The sequence below is a fragment of the Echeneis naucrates genome, chromosome 11, assembly GCF_900963305.1.
Source record: "Echeneis naucrates chromosome 11, fEcheNa1.1, whole genome shotgun sequence".
In the NCBI taxonomy this organism is placed as follows: domain Eukaryota; kingdom Metazoa; phylum Chordata; class Actinopteri; order Carangiformes; family Echeneidae; genus Echeneis; species Echeneis naucrates.
The window spans coordinates 11,762,541-11,774,576 of NC_042521.1; the positions used below are offsets into that span (position 1 = coordinate 11,762,541).

The window sequence follows — 12,036 nt, forward strand, 5'->3', positions numbered from 1 at the left end:
AGGAAACGTTTGAGCTCTCCTGTGTAGCTATGCATTTCAATTTCCACACCACAAAGGTCACCAGTTTAAGCCTCTACTCAATCCCATTAATGCATTACTCCCACAAGAAAAAACGCTTAAGACGCACAGACTCAGCTTCAAGTCAAAGAGCAAAGGTAAGAGGTCACAGATCATGGCAGAGGTGACTCACTGCTGCATTCACACAATTTGTAATTCATTAAAATATTGCTTGTGTGGTTCTGGATGGTGTCAGCACAGAAATGAGCCTTTTTTTTTTTTTTTTTTTGAAGCGGGGGGTTATAATTGAAAGTCATGTTTTGCCATTTGGAGATATTGTTGCCCATGAGCTGAGACAGAAAAGTAAAACCAGTAACAGTGATAAACTGCGCCCTTCTGCTTTTGATTTCAATTAAACATTTTATGCTTTTTTAATGATTGGACTGAAAAGATAGATTGCCAACAGTGTGGGTGGTCCAGTGGTTAGCGTGCATGTGACATTATTGCAGCATCCTGCGTTCAACTCCATCCTGGGCAACCTTTCTCTCCCCCCTTTTTTTATTGGTCTCTCTTACTCTCTGAATAAAAGACCAAAAGTACCAAAATAATACTTAAAAAAATACAAAAGACAGATTGCTGCCAGTAGAGTTGTGAAAAAGCAGTCAATCACTGTTACATCACAACCCAAATGATCATTAATCTATATATAGACAATTTAAATGAAATGTTACATCAAATTAAAATGAATTTCAGATTTCTTGAACATCATACTCTGCAAACCAATCCATTTCAGTGCAATCCTCTGTGTCCTACATAGTATGTAGCTGTGGCAGATATGGTTTCAACAACCCCTCGTCTTTTCCTCACCTATGGTGATCAGTGTGGAAAGATGCAAGTGAGGATTAGCAACCTACAAGACCATGCTGAGACTTCCTGTCAAACATCGGTAACTCGCAGACATGGAGAAAGGACAACACAGCTGATGTGCATAACTTCATCGGTATTGTGCTGCTGCCTTTCACACTCTGCTCTTATAGCTGTCCCTCTATTGTCTTTTTTATCCTCTGCCTTTTCTTTCACTTTTTTTCCCTTCTTCGTCTTTTTTCTGATTACCCTGCCAACTGGGGCTCAGCAGGAGAAAGCAAGCATGCCTCCTCACCTGCCAAAAGTCTAATGTCAATTTAGTGGCTTGCCAGTCAAAACCATGGGATACAGCACGAGAGATTGTGTGTGTATATGTGTGTGAGAACAGATTATTTCAAACTGGGTTACTAACCCCCATAGACCCTGACATGATGCCACAGGTGCAGGAGAAAATACTGGAGAAACACTGTAGATCAAGATTTTTTCATCTTATTTTTTTTTTTTTTTTTAAAATCACTTCTCTCCATCACGTCTTGTGCCTGACATGCTTACATGACCATATGGTTTGTGTTTACATGGGCTCACCAGTCTGTGTTTCCCTCTTACCACAAACAAGCATAATCATATACCCAAACAGTCCTACCTGCTGGTCAAGGTGTTGCAACTGCCCCCTGGTCTCCTCTGCTTTTGCTGCTAATTCTGCTGTGTTGATCTGCGGTATGTCTGTGATACAAATGAGCAATTTACAAATCACTTCACTTGCCAAACAAGCAGTGCAAATATGCACAGCTAAATTATTACATCAAGGCAGCTGAGCCTGATAACTAATCCAAGCAATGGCAGAAAGTGCAAATTCACATTAATCCCCCTTATCATACAACAGTTCTGTAGTGTTTTGGATGTGATTTCTCACTACCCAGGAATTTGGAAAGTTGGGAGAATTGCAAATGGTATTAAGCAACATTTGAAAGGTAAACTTATGTGCACTGATTGATGGGAGAACCTGTGGCAGATGTTGAGGCACTGATAGTTTCATTGACAGGACAACCTTGGGTGGAGAAGGATAAGGCCAGGGAAGTCTCTGTCCCCTCACTGTCCTCAGTACCATCCACAATCCTGCAGTGAGGAGAAAATTCTTCTTAAAATATAATAGGAATAAAGATGAATAATACTCATATTCAGATGTTTATGTGATTGAGATTACTGTAACTATATGATGTTGCTTAAAATGTCTTATTACCTTAGCATAAAACCTGAAAACAGAGGAAGTTGGCATCCTTGGGTCTGACCAAAGATAAAAAAAAAAAAAAAAACAGGCTCCCTACCACTGCAGCACAGCTGGCTAATGTAGAAAAAGGAAAAACAACTTTTGCCAAATCTTGCTTTTCTTGAAAGCATGCTGTGTTACACAATTGTATAGGAAATGTACAGTACTATGTAAAATAATGTTTGATTGATTGATCGATTCTACCTTTGAGTAATTAAAATCCCCTCCTGTACCTATACCCTGTCTAATACCTCACATTATAGACAATAAAGACACTAACAAAAAAACAATGAGAGGTCATATAAATATCATCTCTCATTTTAATTCATCTCTTTGCGCCATATGTCCTCTGCTGAAGAGTGCTAGAAAAAGAAATGGGCCCACACAGGGAGGCAAACAGATCAATGGTGATCAAACTCACCTGGGGCTGAGGTTGGATGGGTTTAAAGTGGTGAGAGTGATTTCATGGATCTTCGTCTGAGACCTCCTCTGGCTCTGTCCTGGGGTCTTCTGGCTTGGCCGGCCCAGTAGAGACTTCCCATTGGCGTCCCTGAGGTTCACTGGTCGTTTTTGCTCTGATGACAACAGCACAGACATGGCCTCGTCCTCCTCTTCTTCTTCCTCCTCCTCATCATTGTGTTCCTCCTGAGCCTCGACAATGGATGGATAACCCTGGACAACTCGCCCATTCTTTCTCACCCCTGACTGGGAATGTAAAAGGAGTTGAAGGCAGCAACACAAATCGTTTGCAGTGTGGTTGTCAAGAAAACATTTGTAAATTACATAACTAATAAAAAAGCAGAGAGCCGATGTCCTCACAACCAGCACAACTTGTCTCTTTCAAATATGCTGCAGGTGTATTGTACAATTAATACCACAAACTGCATAGATGGAGAATGAATTCATGACTTAAGTGAACACCCGACTGGATGTAGGAGTGTCGAACAAAAAGGCCCAGATGAACAGTTCAGTTAGCACATTTGACCTGCAGAATTAAAAAGTTAACATTAACAATCTGTGATATCTGTCTTAATTATCACCGAAGCCTGTGTCCTCTTTTTAAAGGTAGCTGGGCTGAATTGCTACCATGCTGATCAACTGATGTAACGCTACAGAAGGTCAACAGTAATCTATTGATCCGTGGTTTGTGGCCCAACTCTCTGAGGAAAATGACACAAGCGTGAGGTTAATGGCTCTGACCGCTGAATTTCTGGAAATATCCGACTCCACATTTATTAATTTGTGTTAGTAGGCAGATTTGCAACAATAAAAGAGCATCTTGACAGCATAAAGAGCGTCTCATCACCTTCCATTCAGGGTTACTTGGGATTTAATGACTATAAATTAAGTCTGTGCAGATTTGATCTTTCTCCTCCCTCAACCTCTCCTCAAAAAAAAGGAAAAAAAAAGAAAAAAAAAAAGAAAAAAATCCATTCATCAGAATCATTAAGTCTAAAAAGAGTGATTGAGTCCATTATCAGTGATAGAGGTCTACTGCTGGGTCTCGCCCAGCAGCCTTTTCAATGGCACAGAAAAACTGCTCTGCAGTTGAACGTTAATTTGAGCTTCATCATTTTCTATTGCAGGCTGATTCAAATGTTGGGACTATGGGTTATATCAGGAAAGTCTTTTGAGGAAATGGGGCCCATCTGAAACTGGGACACATTGCCTTTAGATTGCAAATCATCAATCATCAGTGTTTGTGTGAGCACTTGAGGTTTGGTACCTGAGCATCCAGCACTTTGGTAGACAGTCTGGCCTTAATCTAGAAGAGAGCCAAAGAGAGAATACACAGTAAATGAACTGCAGGAAAGAGCAATCAAGATGTGGCCCTTTTTTTCAGTTTTATTTTACACAGGAGCTCTTTGAAAAGTACCCAGCAGTAAATTATTCCCTAAAGTAGCATAAGAAAATAATGCAGGACTCTATGGTTTGCAGTGATGCTGTAATGGGAAATGATTTACCTTAATACACAGATGCTCTTTTGCTGTGTTCATATATAATAATGTTTGTGCTCCAATCTCAACATCTCAGCCACAAACAAACCCTGAGCTGCCTCCTCCATTCTGTCTTAATTCAAACTCTTCTTCAGCCTGTGGTTTGGGCTGCACAATAGTTTCACCTAAAAGCCCTGCAGCAAGTACAGCAGGTCGTGTGAGTTTGTGTGCGTGTGTGTGTGCGTGTACTTGTAAGTGGGCCAGTGGTGTTTGGGCAGAAGAGACAGACACACCTGACTATAATTACAGCAACAAAGATCCTCCAAGTGCCACAGCTATTTTTGCCCTCCTTCTCTTACTTTGTCTCTGTCTCTGTCTCACACACACACACATACACACACAAAGATTTCCTAATTCTGAGCTTTTTCCCCCACTCGCTTTCTCCAGCTCCCCTTAAAGTCGAACTTTTTCTCAACAAACTCCAGCCCATCTTTTTTTCTCTCAGTCATCCTCACACCAGCACCTTTATTCATCATAGAGACAAACTTATTGAGATAAAAATAAAAAGGGGACAATCAGACCTCAGAAATGGAAGGCTTGAAAATGTGAGAGCAGATCATGATTTTAAAGTTAAATTCAAAATTCTTGGTTAAATTCTTAGTTGAGATGATAATTAGCATTTTCTTCACAATTTGCTCTCCCTCTTGTGTTACTTGTGTAAATTGTTAAAATCCCCAGATACCCTCATAAATGCAAACAATTATGATCATAGTCCTCTTTTAATGTGGGATAAAATGGGCTGAAACTTTCGCTTAACAACAAAAACACCAAACTTAAATAATTTTATTTGTAACCAATGGATTAAATTGAAAATAGTGAGCCTTTGTTATTGTTTACTTAATCAGTAAGTAGGAGAATTTTGTGAAAACCCCCTCCAGACATACAAATATACAATACATTGCACGAATAAATATTTTTATGTGATACAGATTATGGGTCAAGGGAAAAATGGTGGTTAGATCAGTCAAAAACATTATTAGTGTGTTTGGTGGGTTTTAAAACTACTCACATGTGTCTCGTGCCCCTCTCGCAGGTTGTATGTGAGGTCCTGTTGGATGTCCTGGACGAAGTGGTGTGAGTATTCAGGATACAGGTCCAGCACCTCGTACAGCCCCTTAAGGTTAATGCACTGCAGATCACAGTAGGTCAAGGCTTTCACATCTGCATTGGTTTTTATTATTCGGTCATCCAAGGACAGGTTTGCCCCTATCAGGTCACCTTTACCTGCTCAGAGGAGACAGAAACACATGCAGGAGGTGAGGGACAGGGTCACAGTGTAAATTTTGCGGATTGCTAAAAGGGGTTGACTCGCTAATGCAGATCTGTCATTTACTCAGAGGTTTGTGTGGTGGTATTCCGTTTGGGGTGTGTGAAAGGTTTTGGTTCAGTGTGATGCTGAGGCATTAGGAAGACCACCTGCCTATTAAAGGCCCATTTAAAGCCCCCATGGCAGCAGGAATCTGCACTGTTGATGTGTTTGGAAGCTGGACTGAATCCATCTCCAGGGTTAGGGTTAGGGTTAGCATCTCCAGAGGTGCTTGACTCTGCCCTCTGGTCTCACTCTGGAGCCCCAAAAAGGAAATTGTAACTACCAAGTCTGCAACTGTAAATCCTCAACCTAGCAACCCACAATCAGTTTAACAAATCTCTTGAAAATGGTTCCTGTTCTCTTAGTACATACAGGATCAGGCTGACCATCCCAAGGCCCAGTGTTACTGCCCTTCAAGCACTGATAAAATATTCATTATGCTCATTGTGAACTGTGAACGCTGCTCAATTAAAGCACAGCTGATGGAGAAGCAGTCGTGACAGCTCCTCCTCTCACTTTTTTCTCCTGCTGCGTCTCAGTCCATCCCTTCTTTTCCTTATTTCACTCATTACTTCCCTCCCTTTCTCTTTGCTCTTTCCAGATTTCTCACTCCAGCTCCATCAAAACCCTTTGTCACTGTCTTGGATTTTTTCTGCTGCCTTCCTGCCAGTGTTTCTCCTTTCTCTTTTTTGTCCATCGCTCTCAGTTTTGTGTTTTGTTTTCCTTCTTTTTTACCTTTTTGTTCACCCTGAGTTCCTGTTCTTTGTATGTTTTAGATTTTTTTCCTCTCCAATTTTTCTTCCTTCCTTATTTTTAGTCTTTTTTCTATTTCACAGCCCATCTTACTTCTTTAGCCCTTAACCTGCTTCCTTTCCTTCTTTCCTTCACCCCTTCCACTCTTCAGTATTCAACCACCTTTTCTTTCTTTATTTCTTCCCTTGCCTAGTTTCCCTCATCATTTGTTCCTTTCCATAATTCCTGTCTTACTTCATGAATCCCCCCTTTTGTTTCTTTGCTAATGCCTTCTTCCCTTCCTGCTCTCCATCCTTGTGTTCTCTGCCTTACCTTGGTTGGTTGTCATTCATCCACTTGCTCCCTCTCATTCTCCACATTTCACTTTATGCTTTCTCTTACTACCTCTCGATATCTTCTTGACCTCCTCTATCTCTACTTCCTCCTCACTCAGTATCACCAGTTTGACATTTGTTCAGACATTGCATTACACTTTGTCTCCTCTCTGCATAAACTTTCCTTTCTCCTTATCCTCTCTGTTTCATGCCTTTCGTTGTGGCCTCTGTCACACTCACCCACTCTCTATAATGTGGTGCTTACCTTTCATTATCGAGTAGGAAGAAAGGAAGTGTGAGAAAGAGGGAGAGACACAGAAAGCAAAACAGAGTGAAAGAAAGCTTTTTTCTCCTTCAGTCAGACGCTCAATGTCAGCCTGACCTTCTGCACAGTCAGAGACAATGTTCTCTGCCTGTCAAGCCTGCACGCATACATCCACCCACCCACACACACCCACACACGCACCTTTCTGTGCACCAGTAAACATTTCCACCTACTCTGTACAAACATGCCCAAACAAACTTTCCTCAGCGGCTGAGCATTTGCATGGAGGTGCTGATACAAACAACAGGCGCACACATGCAGGTATACACAGATAAACAATAATTGAAAACGAGAGAATGGTTTTACACTGCACCAACGGTGACAATCTGACAGACGAAGTCTCAGATTCAGACTTGAACTCATGTTCTCTCACTCACACACACACACACACACACACACAAGTAATTTCCTGCAACACACTTGGCACTTGTGCCAAATTGGTCCAAACTCTGTGTCACAAGGGTCAGATAGAAGAAGTCATTAAAATCAGCCAAGACAAGAGGTCGAATTACACAGCAGATTTGTGCGGTTGGGCCGACAGCTAGACCAAAGCCTGTTTGGATCTTGCCTCCCATTTATTCTCCACAAAAAAATGTGAAAGGCTTTGATGTGTTTTTCACCACAGCTTCAAACATACTGAGATTTCCAGCACACAAATGCAGGTGCAAATTTTCGTGCAGGTCTAGTTAAAAGAAGTTGTGAAGGTGACAAGGGCACAAAGCCATCTGTCCACCTGAGCTGCACTGAATTAGTTTGACAACCATTTCTACAAGTGGCTTTTTTCACAAAAACGATAACCGCATCAACCAGAAAATAAGATGAGTGGAAATTATGGGGTATATAAGAAAGTGACTTTGAGCTCCATCTTGATGCTCAATGAGCTGCTCATGAACTGTGGTAATTGTAGTAGACATTTACAAATATGCATTATATTATAATTAGCTCAGGGCTCTAGGAAGACAACAAACTGGCGTAGACTTAAAGTTTAATGGACCATGGTTATTTTCCTCTTCCGCTGGTTGTCATGGCTTCTATGCCTCTTTTTTATGTATCTTCTTATAAAATGTCATTTTTTTCTCCTTTCATTAGCCTCATAGACCTCAGACCCCTTTTGGATTAACAGCACAACAAAAATAGTTGTTATGATTCATAAATAAAGAAACCAAAAATTATTTCTTAGTTTGAGTTGATTTGCAGCTTTAGTTAATGTTTTGGAAGCTAATTTCCACATTAATTAGTAGCCAGTTTCTATTTTAGTATCACAGCATTATATTTTTAGGGAATCACTATTTTTAGTCTTGCCCCACCAATGAAATGCATTTTTAAATATCAATCTGTTCTGGCAGCTGACATTGTAATTAGCTGCTCCCTTAGCAAATCAAGTGAAATCATCTCAAACTGGACAGTGCAGAGAAAAAAAACAGAGCGTACTAATTTGGCATATTTTTTTATATGTCCACCTACAAGGATAGAGCTGGACAGAGATTAACTTCCGTGGACAAGATGAAACTGAAATTACCTGACTCAAGTGAATTGGACTGATGAAATGGCCTGGGCTGAAGTGGACGACACAGATTAAAGTGGACAGGACTGAATTACTGTATTATCGAATGGACTTGACCATCCTCAGCTGGACCTCACTGGACTGCAGTGGAGCACTTGTATGGAATTGGATGAATGGATTCTGAATGGATTCCTGGTTCATAACAATACATTCAGCGGAAGATATATTTGTTTTACCAAGAGCTTTGATCACCTTTGGGGATCAGCCAAAGTATTTAAATTTAGTATGTAGAGGTATACATACTAACTTTAAATACATACAGGTATGTATCTTTTTGTCTTACTCCTACATAGATATCTAAAAACTAAAATATTAAAAGGAGATATGTAGCTATAGTTGATTTTAATGAATTTTAATAAAAACAAGCTCTGAGAATTAGCTGTTGTGTAAAACCTATGACTAAACAATGAGACAATTTATGGGACAAAGCTTTATCACAATGAGCCACACACAGATTTACCATAAGGCTTTTTTTTGTAGAAATAGTTTAACAGCCTACAAAGATTTTTTGCACCCACTTCACACTACCAAACCCTTTTTTCATACCAAGGATTGCCAGCACCATGCCATCTTTCAGCACCTCCATGGACCCAGAGCAGACAAAGAAGATGGCCTGGAGTGCGTCGCCCTGGCGGAGGAGGTACTCTCCAGGAGCACAAAAGGAAGTCTTGATGTGCAGAGACAGCGAGCGCAGACAGCCACGGCTTGCTGAGGCGAACAATGACAACTCTAGGATCTCCTTGTTAAGGTGCATGGTGATGTCGGATCGCAGCTCATCTGGGAAGTCCTTCAGCAGCTGTGGTGGTGACGAGAGAGCAAGACAGGGAATGAGAGACAGAAGAGGTAGACAAGAGTGAGGAGAGTGACAGCTGTGGAAATAGCCCATGCTGCAGCTCAGTGATCACATTCCCAGTCTCGGTTGCCTTCGATTTGATTCCTAAGCTGTACCACAGGAAGCATTAATGTCAAGTGAAGTTAAGTTTGTTTATATGGCCCAAGAAGGATCGTTTGTGTCAGATGATTTCTGACATAAACTATCATTCAGTTTTACATCTGAAGAGCAGATGTAAAACTGCTTCCAAAATAAAAAAGGCAGACAAATCAATGCATTGGATATTAAGTAGATTTATTTTCCAGGAAGCCAATTAAAAATATTTTGTTTACTATTTGCCAAGAGGAACATAATACATTTAAAAACTGGTCCAGAACAGTGATGGAAACTGAATGATGGACCTGCAGATAATACATCTGCTTGGTGTGAAAAATTAATTATGAATGACTTATATCACCCATATATTAATACGCAAATCAACACAATTGACAGAATGGCTGAACATAGCAAAAATACTCATGTACAATTTGTATTATCTCGCTCACTCTCTAAAAAGCCAAAACAGTGCATTTCATGGATCTGTCCGACTGTCCCCTGTCAGGACAAAGACCTGGTCCTAACCATCACAAACAGTTGCTAAATGAGTCATCACAGACAGGCTGAGTTTAATCAGCGGGCCCATCTATAATTCGTCTGTCTGGAATACATCATCACCATCACTCCATCTAAGCGTTGGTCTGGGCTCTGACAGCTGTCTTGCAGGATTCACAGCCTGGAGGGATGAGCTGCTATTTGACTACTACTGGCTGCCTCTGTTTTCCTGGGCTTGTCAAGAAAAGGTGCTGTTTTCGCGAAGCTGTCTTCGTCTCTTTTTCAGTTTATGTCAGTATTAATCTGTTTTGCTTTCAGGCATTTAACCAACTTTTCTCCCTGGCATAGCTCACAATAAGTGTCAACATACCATGAACTTAAATTCCAAGTTTGCTGAACATCACATCCTCAACAACGTCTGTCAATATGATCTAATCTGTCCTTTGCACATTTTAAATTTTGCAATCAGAGAGAAAATGAAAGCTTTCAAATAAAAGGAATTGAGTAAAAACCTCAACATTTCCCTCTAAAATGCAATTGAAGTATCGTATATATAAGATTAAAGTAGAAACAAATACGCAAATGAAAAGGCCCACTGTAAAATCATGTCACATCATGACAAATCTTGCATTCCTTGCACTCAGCACATAACAGTCTCAAATTTACAAATTATCCCACACTTCAAAAATTTGTATCTAAGAGAAGTGAAGTCTTTCTCTGTAGGTCTTCAATTTTTCCATCTTGTCCCGTGCCCCCCTTATTTTCAGTCACTGCTGACGAAAAGGTTCTTAAATTGTGTGGGATCATGTACGATTGATCATAGCATCACCCTCACAAAGAAATTTAATATGGCAAATGTGTGAATCTCTTTCAAAATAAATATTGATCCCTATATCCTCTAAATGTAAGTTAGAGTGGAGGAGGTTTTATACCCTCTTGGGTCAGATGAGCACCATTTTGTACCTCATTACAGTCGATGCCATTGTTGACCGACCAGGTTGTCTGAAAATATTCCAACATTCGCTGCTTGAGGCTCTGCGGCAGATGATGGACACGTATGAAGTCCTTGAGGTCTTTGGTTCTGGTATGATATTGAGACCAGCGCGAGTACATCCTCTGGATAATGGCTGTCACATTACCAAAGACCAAGGCATGCATCAGTGCTGCAGGGAGAAGTCAGAGTCAGATAGGGAGAAAAACAGACAATGATCAGACTGACATTGACTGACAGGGGTCCAAAACAGAGAAAAAATAGATGTCATTTTAATAGCAGAGAAGTACTGCAAGAAAAGTCAGATTTTTGTGTTTAATGCCCCGGTAAATATAATGAAAAACATATGTAAGAAAAAAAAACAAATGTTTTGATTAAATGACAAAAAGCTCTGTTATGGAAAATATAAATAATAATTTCAATTGACTAAATCCTGTAAAAATTATGAAGAATTAATATTATGGGAAGCTGTCAATTTAACTGATCACAACAGAGAAAGCAGTCAAACAGTAAATATTATATTTAGATTCATGTCACCCACACAGGAATACGGGTGTCAGATCTGAGATGAGCATATTTGATTGGAATGACACTTAACTGCCCCTCATACATCTACAAATAATGCATTCTCCTAGTCTCATTCAGTTTTGAATAGTGCCGCAGGTGTGTATCACACACCTCGCGACATGAAAGCACTGAACACAGACTCCATGTGTCATGTGTCAGTTGTACGCACTGACTCCTTTTTCTGCCATCATTGAAAAATAAAGAAGCGCTAAGTTGCAGCAGAGAAAAACGTTTGAAGGAGTTGATTCCAATTACATTGTCTTGTATTATGCATTGTGTAGCAGGCTCAGGGCTGGTTTACTATTCAATTCATTCTAATAAGGAAATAATCCAATTTCCACCACAAACTCAGTGCATTTGACCTATGGCTTTCTATAAATATGAATATGTGCTTTGCTTGGGTATTCAGTTTGCATTTACACACAAGGGATTACATGGATATGCGAGTGTGTGCATGTGTGTAGGCATGCATATACATGGTGTGTGTCTGTGATGGCTATTGCCCCCAGGCAGTAGGGGACATTTAACGTTTAGTTGAACCAGAGAGAAAAGTGCCCATAGGGAAATCTCACCATCTCACTCATCCCCAAAAAAAAACAAAAGACCCAGTTTAAACTGGACCAGATCATCATGTAAAGGATTGTTTAATGTATTTGTCACTGGAC

General features: G+C 40.3%; 1 protein-coding gene across 2 annotated transcripts in view; it reads right to left on the minus strand.

Moving 5' to 3' along the window:
* Positions 1-12,036, minus strand: part of kcnh8 (potassium voltage-gated channel, subfamily H (eag-related), member 8) — a 40,629-nt gene that overhangs the window by 4,274 nt on the left and 24,319 nt on the right. Inside the window, exons 9-15 of one of the 2 annotated variants that reach the window (XM_029514178.1) lie at positions 10,777-10,976; positions 8,937-9,186; positions 5,135-5,349; positions 3,855-3,893; positions 2,550-2,833; positions 1,910-1,977; positions 1,505-1,584 (exon numbers count right to left, since the gene is read on the minus strand). In XM_029514178.1, the coding sequence (XP_029370038.1) occupies positions 1,505-1,584; positions 1,910-1,977; positions 2,550-2,833; positions 3,855-3,893; positions 5,135-5,349; positions 8,937-9,186; positions 10,777-10,976 (1,136 nt within the window). Of the gene's footprint in view, positions 1-1,504; positions 1,585-1,864; positions 1,978-2,549; positions 2,834-3,854; positions 3,894-5,134; positions 5,350-8,936; positions 9,187-10,776; positions 10,977-12,036 lie in introns of both variants that reach the window. The other variant, XM_029514177.1, reaches the window with a different exon arrangement.